Source organism: Ovis aries, chromosome 4, assembly GCF_016772045.2.
Source record: "Ovis aries strain OAR_USU_Benz2616 breed Rambouillet chromosome 4, ARS-UI_Ramb_v3.0, whole genome shotgun sequence".
NCBI classification, from domain to species: domain Eukaryota; kingdom Metazoa; phylum Chordata; class Mammalia; order Artiodactyla; family Bovidae; genus Ovis; species Ovis aries.
Window position 1 is genome coordinate 104,370,631 of NC_056057.1, and position 12,177 is coordinate 104,382,807.

Sequence of the window (12,177 nt, forward strand, 5' to 3'; positions counted from 1 at the left end):
TGGTGATACAGTTGGGAGGTTTTTTTGAGGGGCAAATATCTTGGATTGAGGGAAATTTAAGGAGTCAAGGTTATTGGCACACTACTTTGTTGGGACTGGATGTCAATATAAAATCAAAACCTTTTTTGCTAATTGGCCATATAGGCTGAATACTTATTTTGTAGCCAGAATAAAGACTGTCATTTGCCATTAAAACAATAGGAATGAACTAGATACCCATAATGGTGGTGATGAGGTGGTATATCAGAACCCAAGGAAAGAAATAATCCCAATGGAAAGGGATGGACCACGGGAGAAAGGTGCCATGCTAGTATACTGAATATTAGTAATATGCCACATGAGTATACGAGGCACATTTTCTCATTTCTCACAACCTTGAGAGATAGGTATTATCCCTACTTCTCAGATAAGGAAGTAGATTCAGGTGTGGTAATCTGGCCACAATTACATAGCTGTTAATTGGTTTGTCCAAAAACCAGATAGATATGTTGGACTCTAAAGCCATATCTTCACTTTAAAGAATATCCGCCAATTCATTTCTTTTACTCATATATGAGTATAGTATCTTAGGCATTGGAAATACAAAAGTGGCATACAGAGTAATGTGATATAGATAGAAGTAATTGTCATAGAAGATACAGAGATGGCACAAAGGAGGGTATGATGCTCTCTGCTTAAGTGTCTTAAATGAGGGTGAGGTGTGGCTATTGATTGTTCACATAATAGACTGTTCAGTTGGACCTTACTGAAAGGACAGACATGCATGAGGCAGGCAAAGGAGATAATGGATGACGTCCTAGCAAGAGAGAGCAGTATGTGGAAAGTCAGAGAGGGAGAAAACAACAGGGTGAGTTTGGGAAACATATAACAGATTTGTTGTGAAGTCAGAGAACAGAGATAGTTTGGAAAGATAGAGTGCCAGAATGTGGAAGAAAATGTATTTTATACTTGGAATACACTGCCAAAGCAGAGGTTAAAAAGCAGTAGTTATATTGAGATCATATTGAGATCAGTTGTCTCCCTGAACTCACTAAAGTAAAGGGAGGCAGGCTCAAAATATTCTAATGTCCACCAGTTCATTTATGATATGCTCAGAAAGCATTAGTTATATTGCCTTGGATAGCTCAAACGTCTTTTCTGAGCACTTACAAAATATTTTGAACTTTGGTACATGCTGCTTTTTATTCATAATCTTCTTTTCTGTTTTTTTCTAGGCAGAACGTGTTCATGAGTTAAATGAAGAAATTGGTAAATTGTTGGCCAAAGTGGAGCAGCTAGGAGCTGAAGGAAATGTGGAGGAATCCCAGAAAGTTATGGATGAAGTGGAAAAAGCACGGGCAAAAAAAAGAGAAGCAGAGGTAGTTTATAGTTACAGTTTATAGACCCTTAGCATCTGTACTTCCAAAGAACATATATTTAATCAGAAATTATTGAAAAGTTAAAGGAAATTTAAACCAGTTTAAAAATAAATAGCTAGTTTGTGTCATGCCAATGGGTTATATATCAAAACTAGTGGTTGTTTTGGAATTTAGAGTCATTGATCTGTTGAAATTTATAACTGGAATTGAAATTACCTAAACAACATCTCTCACACACAGACACACACATATAGTACTCATATCCATGGTCACTATGATACCCTACCCCCTTCTCCATCCTCATGCAACTATAGTATTCTCCCTTTTCTTCCTTCCTCATTACAGTCTGCTAGCACACTGGAAGCCGCCTCTCATTCTTCTTCCACAGCACAACTCATAATCTGCTATCCTGCAGACAAAGTTCTATTTTTTTTGCCCCTCCCCCGAATATTTTTTTAGAAAATCAAATACCTTCAAATAAGATTGTGCTCTCCCCTTTTGCCATAGTCTCCATTGTTCTTAACTGTATCACACTTGGGTTTAATTTTCTAGCGTTTTGAGGCAGAAGCTTAGAGCATTGATTTAGTTTATTTTATTGATTTATTTTTCATTTTTTACTTTTACTGAAGTATAGTTGATTTACAGTGTTGTGTTAATTTCTTGGCTTCCCAGGTGGTGCTAGTGATAAAGAAACTGCCTGCCAATGCAGGTTAGACCTAAGAGACGCTGCTTTGATCCCTGGGTCGGGAAGATCCCCTGGAGGAGGGCATGGCACCCCACTCTAGTATTCTTGCCTGGAGAATCCCTTGGACAGAGGAGCCTGGCGGGCTTCCATCCATGGGGTTGCAGTCAGACAAGATTGAAGCAACTTAGCAGGCTCAGCAAAGTGACTCAGTTATTACATTTTTTTTCTTTTCCATTATATTTTATCATGAATTATGAAATATGCACATACTTCCTGTGCTATACAGTAGAACTTTGTTGTCCATCCATACTGTATATAGTAGTTTGTGTCTGCTATTCCCAAGCTTCCAGTCCTTCCCTCCTCCATCCCCCTTGGATCATTCTTCTAAGCACAGCAATAGCATCTCACAGATTTTCATATGTTGTGTTTTTATTTTCATTCATTTCTAAATATTTGCTAATATTGCTTATGATTTCTTTTCTGACCTGTGAGTTGTAAGAGATCTGTTTAGTTTTTAATTTTCACTGATTTTAATTCTTTTGTGGTCAGAAAACATGTTGTGATTTCAGTTCTCTTAAATATGTCAGTACTTGTTTTGTGACCCTGCCTATGGCCTGTCTTAGTGAATCTTACATTTGTGCTTGAATGATACTCTGCCTTGTTAAATGAAGTGTTCCATGAATGTCCTCCTGTTGGTTTTCCTGCCTACTTATTCTACTATTAATATTTACTAAGAGGAGTGGTTGAAGTCTTATTGTGGATTTGTTTTGGATTTTTATGTCTTTTAATTAATTTAACCTTTTGTTTTGAAATGTCCTTCTCTCTCCCTATTAATGTCCCTTGTTTTGAAATCTCCTTTGTCTGATGTTAACAAAAGATTCTAGCTTTTTTTTATAAGTTGGAGTTGTATACTGTAAACTCTAGAGAAACCACTGGAGCAGAAAAAGAGGTATAACTAATAGCTGAAATAAAGTGGAATCCTAAAAAAGTACTTAATCCAAAAGAAAGGCAGGAGAAAAGGAAGAGACAACAGATTAGCTATGTAGACAATAAATAGTGAGATGGTAGACTTAAACCCAGTGTATCAGTAATTACATTAAATACAAATGGTCTCAATAGTCCAATTAAAAAGAGATTGTGAGACTAGATTTACAACAAAAAGAAATAAGACTTAACTGTGTACTAGCTGCAGGAAACCCACTCTAAATACAGAGACACAAATTAAAGGTTCTAGGCTGGGAAAAAATATACCAAGTAGCCATTCTAGGTAGTTTTAATTTCTTAATATTAGGATTTTTTAAAATGTAGTTAATGTCCAGAAAATAAAGTTTGTGGTACCACCATGGCCTCTAAGCCAAAAGCCTTTGATTTCTCCCTAGGTAGAAAGAGGAGGAATAATATGGCACAAAAATTGAGTTGACCTATCTTGTGCTTTCGGTTTTTCTTTTTACAAATATTTTATTTTGAAATATTTTAAGAAAAGTTAAAATATTGGGTGAAGAATTCTCCCGTATCCTTCACACAGACTCTTCAAATGTTAACATATTACCACATTAGCTTTATCATTTTCTTCCTACATCACTGTGTGTGTGTATTTGAAGTGTTTGACAATGTTACAAAAATGATGCCTCTTTATCCCTAAATACTTCAGTGTGTATTTCATAAAAATAAAGACATCTTACTATATAACCACAGTACAGTTGTCTGAATCATGGAATAATATTGTTACAATACTGTTAATCTGAAGACTTTGTTCAGATTTTACCATTTGTCCCTATAGTGTTTATTTTCAGAAAAGAAAAAAATTTTTTGTTTAAGATCCAGTCCAGGATCATGTCGTAGCCTATCAAAGGCATGTGTTAGTGGTTTGTTTACATGTATACCTATATCTCCTCCCTCCCCCACCCACCCCTTGAGGTCATCACAGGACACTGCTATACAGGCGCTTCCCACTAGCTGTCTGTTTTACACACGGTAATATGTGGTTTTGTTGCTAAGTCATGTCTTGCAAGTCCATGGACTGTAGCCCACCAGGCTCCTCTGTCCATGGAATTTCCCAGGCACAAATACTGGATTGGGTTGCCCTTTCCTTCTCCAGGGGATCTTTCTGGAAGAAATCAAACTTGGGTCTCCTGCACTGCAGATAGATTCTACCAACTGAGCTAATAGGAAATCCCTTGTAATGGGAGAAACGTCTTATTTAGGGAGAAGATATTTGCAAATGAAGCAGCAGACAATGGATTAATCTCCAAAGTGACAAACAGCTCATGGAGCTCAATATTAAAAAAATAAAAATAAAAAAATGGGTGGAAGACCTAAATAGACATTTCTCCCATTGCCTTTTTAAAAAAATGTTGGTATACAAAAACTGGGCCCAAAGTGGAGGCTGCATTTTATTATTATTTGAGAAAATTTCACTCATTTATTTTTGGCTGCATGTGGGTTTTCTCTAGTTTTGGGAAACGGGCTACTCTCTAGTCGTGGTGCAGTGGCTGCTTTTTTTGCTGAGCACAGGCTCTGGAGTGCTGGCTCAATAGTTGTGTTATGTGGGATCTTCCCAGACCAAGGATTGAACTGGTGTCCTTTGCTTTGCAAGGCGGATTCTTAAAGAACCTCCTATAGATTTTCTCCAGCAGTGGCCGTTTATATTTTCTTAGCCAAAGCTACGTGGAAACTTGGAAATGTCATGTTTTTATATGGGCATGCTGCTTCCTCAAACAAATCAAATTCTGTCAGTATAAGGAAAAAGGGTAGAGTGGATGCACAGATATACTAATGTATTATCTCCTTCAGTTCAGTTCAGTCGCTCAGTTGTGTCCGACTCTTTGTGACCCCATGGGTCGCAGCACGCCAGGCCTCCCTGTTCATCACCAACTCTGGAGTTCACTCAGACTCACGTCCATCGAGTCTGTGATGCCATCCAGCCATCTCATCCTCTGTCGTCCCCTTCTCCTCCTGCCCCCAATCCCTCCCAGCATCAGAGTCTTTTCCAATGAGTCAACTCTTCGCATGAGGTGGCCAAAGTACTGAAGTTTCAGCTTCAGCATCATTCCCTCCAAAGAACACCCAGGGCTGATCTCCTTTAGGATGGACTGGTTGGATCTCCTTGCAGTCCAAGGGACTCTCAAGAGTCTTCTCCAACACCACAGTTCAAAAGCATCAATTCTTTGGCGCTCAGCCTTCTTCACAGTCCAACTCTCACATCCATACATGACCACAGGAAAAACCATAGCCTTGACTAGACGGACCTTAGTCGGCAAAGTAATGTCTCTGCTTTTGAATATGCTATCTAGGTTGGTCATAACTTTTCTTCCAAGGAGTAAGCATCTTTTAATTTCATGGCTGCAATCACCATCTGCAGTGATTTTGGAGCCCCAAAAAATAAAGTCTGACATTGTTTCCACTGTTTCCCCATCTGTTTCCCATGAAGTGATGGGACCAGATGCCTCCTTAACTTAATGTAAATAAAATGATGAGTCCAAGACCTCTTAATCTCAGTAAGGCACCTTTCATCTATGTCTTATAGAGCCCCTCTGTTTGAGGCGAAGTTTTATCATTTGTAGGCCTTGTCTATATTTACATAGTGGGGAAAATGATACATGGAAGGAAGCTGTAATAGTATGGAGGACACGCATTCCTTTTCTGCAAGCATGGGCGACTACTTCCTTGATTCTTCACTAATGTATATTTTTGGGGTAGCTGCATCTCGTTTTTAACAAAAAAATACAGAAAACAGAACATTGAGAAAACCTTTGAAGAAAGTTATACCCTGTTTATGTTATTGTAGTTCTTGGCAAAAGGTAATTTGAGACTCTGATCTTTCATCTCTAGTGGAGAAGTCCTGAGGACAGGATGGGAGTAAGGGGGGGGAATCTATTTCATGACAAAATAGCCATACTTTTGTATGTTCATTAGAAGCTTTTTTTTTTTTTGTATGAACATAGTGAATTTTGTTTAATTGTGTGATTTGAATGCAGTTTATATGAACATGGTTTTTCTCACTTTTGTTTAGGAAGTTTATCGGAATTCTATGCCAGCTTCCAGTTTCCAACAGCAGAAACTTCGAGTCTGTGAAGTTTGCTCTGCCTATTTAGGTCTTCATGATAATGACAGACGACTGGCTGATCATTTTGGGGGTAAACTGCACCTGGGATTTATTGAAATAAGAGAGAAGCTTGAAGAATTAAAGGTATATTGATAAATTAATATCCCACACTTTATCCAGTTATAGCCACTCATTTTGTGTAGTATTTTTCTTTGAAATTGATTACTATTCTTAACTGTGATTCTGTTAATAATTCAGATTATAGGATTTTGTGTAGAATTGTAAACAGAAATAGCTTGTTTAATGGATGTCTGACAAACTAAAAATCCTCTTATTCTTAGTGGAGATAATATTTTGTCTTGGACATCATATTGAATCAGGTAGGAATCATACAAGCCACCTAAAATTTCCAATGATACTTTCTTTAAAAAAAAACAACTGGTAATAATGTTAATATAACATTTAAAGGAAGATTAAAAAAATGATCCAATATTTGTTTAAAATATTTTGCAGTTCACTAAATAGCAGACTTTAAAACCTCTAGTTTTATGCTTCTGCTCCCACTTCAGAAAGAACTTGAAACCTATTTTTTTTTAATGGACAGTCTGTGTCATTTAAATATATAGGCTGATGTGAGAAAGGCAACACGACTCTTGTCTGCCGAACTCTTCTGAGAAGATAAGCAAAGACAGAAAAGGATATATCTAAACTGCTGAAAGTAAGCATAGTCAATGGATGAGGCCAGTTTACTTTTCAGCAATCTGATGTGGCTAGTTGGTTTTTGTCTTTTTTTAATTGGCACAGTCGCATTTTGTCATGAATTAAGGACTTTCTCAAAGATGGCAAACACCAGTAGTGACTTTTTGTGTAGTTATCACTGAAATTAACCCAGCATCCATAGCTGGGCATTTAATGTAGAATCAGAATCACCTAGGGATGTCTCTGTATTTTTAGTTTATTGTGAGCTCTTGTCAGTATTCTGAGTAGCTTAGATGATCTTGGGTAAGTTTTTTGAAATTAAAAAGTGAGTGTCACCATAGCAAATGATCATTGGCCTCAAAGATAAAAATGGTACCTGCTGCTGCTGCTAAGTCACTTCAGTCTTGTCCGACTCTGTGCGACCCCATAGACGGCAGCCCACCAGGCTCCCCCGTCCCTGGGATTCTCCAGGTAAGAGCACTGGAGTGGGTTGCCATTTCCTTCTCCAATGCATGAAAGTGAAAAGTGAAAGTGAAGTCGCTCAGTCTTGTCCAACCCTCATCGACCCCATGGACCGCAGCCTTCCAGGCTCCTCCGTCCATGGGCTTTTCCAGGCAAGAGTACTGGAGTGGGGTGCCATTGCCTTCTCCGAAATGGTACCTGATTGGGTACCAAATACAGACCTAGAAGCAGAACTGTTGAGCGTTTCACTGGTATTTTTTTAAAGTAGTAGCATCAGGATTGTAACCAGAAGTCAACAGAAGACATTTCTGTGTTGGAAATCATAGGGCATGGAAATAGTGATTTATAATGATTGATTTTTAAAATCATTTTTAAAGAATTTAGAAGATATAAGAGGAGAAAAATCTTATAAAAGTGATTTTGAAATATTAAGGAGTCATGGAGAAATGTGAAATTTTATATCAAAGGGAGGAAAGATTTTGGAAACCAGACTTGTAAGCTTAGTGATTAAACCTGACAAAACTTCAAATTGAATTGGTATTAAAGAGTTTTGCTATTAGATATGGTAAAATAGAGGATAATGCTAAGAATGAGCCTGGTAAATAATGCTTCTCGTTTAATATTATTTGAACTGTCCTTGTGTTTTAAGAGAGTTGTAGCTGAGAAGCAGGAGAAAAGAAACCAGGAACGCCTGAAGAGAAGAGAAGAAAGGGAGAGAGAAGAAAGGGAGAAGCTGAGGAGGTATGGCGTGATCACTGGAGTGGCCCAAGGGTCTAAAAAAGATGTGATGGCACATAAGATTTTAGACATCAGTAAATCTGGACTTGGGACGTTTCTGTTTACTCTTAAAAATATTACCATTTGAAACAGTGTTTATTCAAGTATATTAACTAAAGACTGTTTAAGTCTAGGAAATTTCCTTCAAAATATATGGAAGAGGGAGTCAAGAGCACCTCACATCTTTATGTTTAGTAAGATTTATAACAAGGCCCATTTCTAGCCCTTTGATTACCATAATAGTCTCACTTTGTGCCAGACTGGCACAGAACTAATTTATGGTACATACTTATTGACAGAAGGGCTGGGTGTTGGTTTTTTTTTTCTAATCTGTTTCACTGATTATTTTACATGCTACTTCGATTCTGTATTTCTTCAATTTAGAAGCTATAAACTGTTAAAACTTGTATTAATTTAATAATAGCTAAGTGTGCACAGTTCTTTTTATATTGGGGTATTAGTTGATAAAATCAGGATTCTTCATATTTAGAACGTGTGCATGTTCTGGATCATTGTTACCCATTGGCAGCATGTTGTGTGACCTTCAACAACTTTCAGATGGAGGGAAAGGATTTACCTATCATTCTAACTTACAATGTTTCCTTAATGCTGTTATATTTCTCTGAAATTTAAATAGCTTCTCTTCAGTAGATGTCCCTAAGTTAGTTAAAACCCTTGATAATATGTGACTCGGCTATGTCAACTTCCTCCAAGCTTTGAGCATGTTACATGCAATGTATTTCAAGACACTTAAACTGACTTCATTTTTGTTACATGGCTTGTAACAGGTAATCTTTTTGCACTGTGATGACAAAAATGAAACAAAGCTATATATGGACATGTTCCTGTTTAGAGGAAGTGCTTTTATTCTTCTATCAATATATTTTCTTCGTTTACTAGTAAATTTTACCTCAGAGCTTTATCTCTCTTCTCTTTTGTGTATACTAATTTTCCATGAAAATAGCGCCTAGTATTGTAATATTTAAGATAATATAAATGGAATTTGAATCTCAGTTTAAGTTAAAATGCAACAGAATATACTGCCACTAATACAAATAATACATCTGAGATGACAGCCAAATAAGAAAGAGAATTCTTTGCAGGACTACATTTTCACATCTGTCAGAGGTGAAAGTACATCACATCTTACTCTTGTAATGCCATATTTCTTTTAATATTCTTATGAAATGTTAACAGTATTTCAGAAATGTTAAAAAAAAATTTTTTTAAACTATCTGTGAACTTGAAGGACCCTAATTATGGAAGATGAGGAAATTACCAGTAAGTATAAAATTATACACAAAATGGGGTTCCAACTATGGTGTTGAAAGGATAATGATGAAAATTATCATCACTTTACTGGATGCTTACTGTGTGCCAGCTGCTGTGCTAATAGGACTTGCTATATTTATTTATCTATTACTTGAAAGCTCCCAGTGAATTTTTTTATTACTATTCCTCTTTTTCAAATGGCAGACTAAGCTGTGGGAAGATATATAATCTGCTCAGGCCACACAGATAGTGAGTGATGGAAACAGTTATGGCTTATATGAGGCTCAATCTACATTCATGTTCCAACCAAGCTGTATACACTCCACCAAAAATAACCCTTTGACTTCCTGGTAACCGTAATACTTGCTCTTACTATCTGTTGAGCTTTAATTGTGTGCTGGGCATCATGAAGAGCACTTTATATCAGAGAATTGTGTGTCATATTAAGAAACATTGTAAGATTGAATTGAGTGTTCTAGGGGTTATTGTATGAGGTGATAATTCCAGAGTATGTGTCCCTCAGAAGTTGTATTCTGTTTCAAGAGGGAAAGACGAAATGACAGATGTAAATAACAAAGAATTCTTTCCAGGTTGGGAGGTGGTTTTTGGAGAATTGGTGAATTGCATTGTGTTTTAAGTCTTCTAGGAGCCTATTCTAAGAGCCAGGTAGCCTAGTAAAGGGGTGTGCCAGAGTGGGAAAGTCTGTAAAATTTGTGGTGCTTTTTGGGAAAATTTGTGTATACACACATGTGCCTTGTATTAATAAAGTTAATATAAAAATTAGAAATGGGAATGTAATTTTAATAGCACATTGTACCTTTTCTTCCTTATTTATAGTTATTTTTCTAAAAATAGAATTCTTTTTTTAGGTCTCGATCACATAGCAAGAATCCTAAAAGGTAGGTATTATACAAGATAAATGGTGAAGCTGTGTTTTCTGAGGGTAGTGAATGAGACTTTATTAGTTCTCTTAATTCTTTTGTAGTGCATATTTGAGCAGTGTCATTTGAGAAGAAGTTGGTCAGAAGATACTCATGAGCTACAGTTTAGTTTTATTAGAGTAAATTATATACAGTGCCCTGAACTTACAAAGAAAACTAAAAATATTTCAGAATATTTCATTAAAATCTTGTTTAGAAGCTCAGAGTATACATGTGACAAGATTTATTTTTTAAAAATCAGTTTGGGTGGTACATCTAAGAAACATATTCTAAGAGATTGTTCAAAATACAAATAAATAGTTGGATATGTTTTGAATGAGGGAATCCATGGTGAGTTTATTAAGGGAAACAAAGATGTTTAGTTTGCACCCAAGCTAGACTTGGGTTTTATTGCTTCTCCCTTTGTGCAGGGATCACATAAAGCTTGGATGGGGCATGTTACATCCTTAAAAGAGGAGGAGGAGAAGACTTAATTTTGATCTTTGGCCCTAGTATTGATGGACTTTCTGAAGCTTTTTTCCCAAATTCTTCTATTGCTCTCACTCAAATCACATCTTTTGGAAAGTTTCTATGTATTCTTGACTCTAAAGGATAAGATCATTTGCTGTTACGAAAGCAAAACCTTGTGTTTCTACTAAGTATCCCTTAGTACTCTTTAGTACTTTTTTTCTAGTACTAAGTACTACTGGGTACTTTTTTTTGGTGGCGGGGAGAGGGTTCCCTTGTAGCTCAGTCGGTAAAGAATCTGCCTGCAGTGCAAGAGACCTGGGTTTGATCCCTGGGTCAGGAATTTCCCCTGGAGAAGAAAATGGCAACCCACTCCAGTATCCTTGCCTGGAAAATCTCATGGACAGAGGAGCCTGGTGGGCTGCAGTCCATGGGGTGGCAAAGAGTTGGGCACGACTGAGTGACTAACACTTACTTAGTACTGTTTAGCATCTTTCAGTGGTATTTCTGCTTAAAACACTAAAAAACTAAGACGTTAGTCAGGACCAGTTGTATCAGCTAATTTATATGATTGTGGGTTTCTCAATCCAGGATGAGAAGTAGAAATATTAAATGATGATGATTTTTTACTGATTGGTTACTGCAGGCTTGTCCCTTTGTTGGAGAGAAATTTAAACTCTTTGTACATAGAACATCCTTAGATATTCAGGCTAGAAATTTAATTTCTACTACCCTAGTCTAAGCCACTTTTTACCTCACTATTTACAGTAGCCTCTTAACGAGTCTCTTAAATTTATATTCATGTCCACGTCCCTTTTTGGCCTCAATCTGTTATTTTACACATTAGCCAAAATGAATTCTTCAAAAGTGGACTAAAGCAAATCAGCTGTGTCTTCAAACCTTCTAAAGTTATTCCCATTTCACTCAGAGGAGAAGTTGAAATCCTCACCATGGTTTTTAAGTAGAGTGATCAATCTGCCCTTGGAGAGTTACAGTTTATTTCTTGTCTCAGCATGTTTATTAATAGCTCCCTCTTTTCCTCTGTATAATTTAATACTGAAAGCATCCTGGTTTGAATGACAGAGTACTTGGTCATCCTGCTTATTAGACTCCTGGTATTACTCCCCCTTGCTAATCTCATTACAGCCAGAAGGGTTTCTTTCCTTCCTGTGAACTTTCCCCCCTTCAGGGCTTTGCACCTGTGTTCTCTCTACCTAAAGCATTCTTCTCTGTGCTCCCTCATTAGCTGATTCCCTTAGTTCATTTCATCTTTGCTTAAATGCTATTTTATAAGAAAAACTTTTCCTGCCTATTCTGTATAAAAGAGGACCGCCTAATTTCACTCTCCTTCTTTACCCTTCTGTCATGTCCTTACTACCTGACCTATCTTTTATTTGCTGCCTGCATGTCTGTGGAGGCCTCTTTCTGGAGTTTAAGCACCATGAGGTTAAGGACCCTGCTGTATGGGCTGCTCAGTCTCCCTAGGACCTG

General features: G+C 37.1%; 1 protein-coding gene across 24 annotated transcripts in view; it reads left to right on the forward strand.

The window, feature by feature from the left end:
- The window catches only part of LUC7L2 (LUC7 like 2, pre-mRNA splicing factor), a 55,913-nt gene that overhangs the window by 37,168 nt on the left and 6,568 nt on the right, over window positions 1-12,177 (forward strand). For all 24 annotated transcript variants that reach the window (XR_006059700.2, XM_060415146.1, XM_042248894.1 and 21 more), the window contains 4 exons: window positions 1,215-1,358; window positions 6,056-6,232; window positions 7,899-7,990; window positions 10,168-10,197. Coding sequence is in view for 23 of the 24 variants with exons in the window: in XM_060415146.1 (XP_060271129.1) it covers window positions 1,215-1,358; window positions 6,056-6,232; window positions 7,899-7,990; window positions 10,168-10,197 (443 nt within the window). In the remaining variant the exon portion in view is untranslated. The remainder of the gene's footprint in view (window positions 1-1,214; window positions 1,359-6,055; window positions 6,233-7,898; window positions 7,991-10,167; window positions 10,198-12,177) is intronic.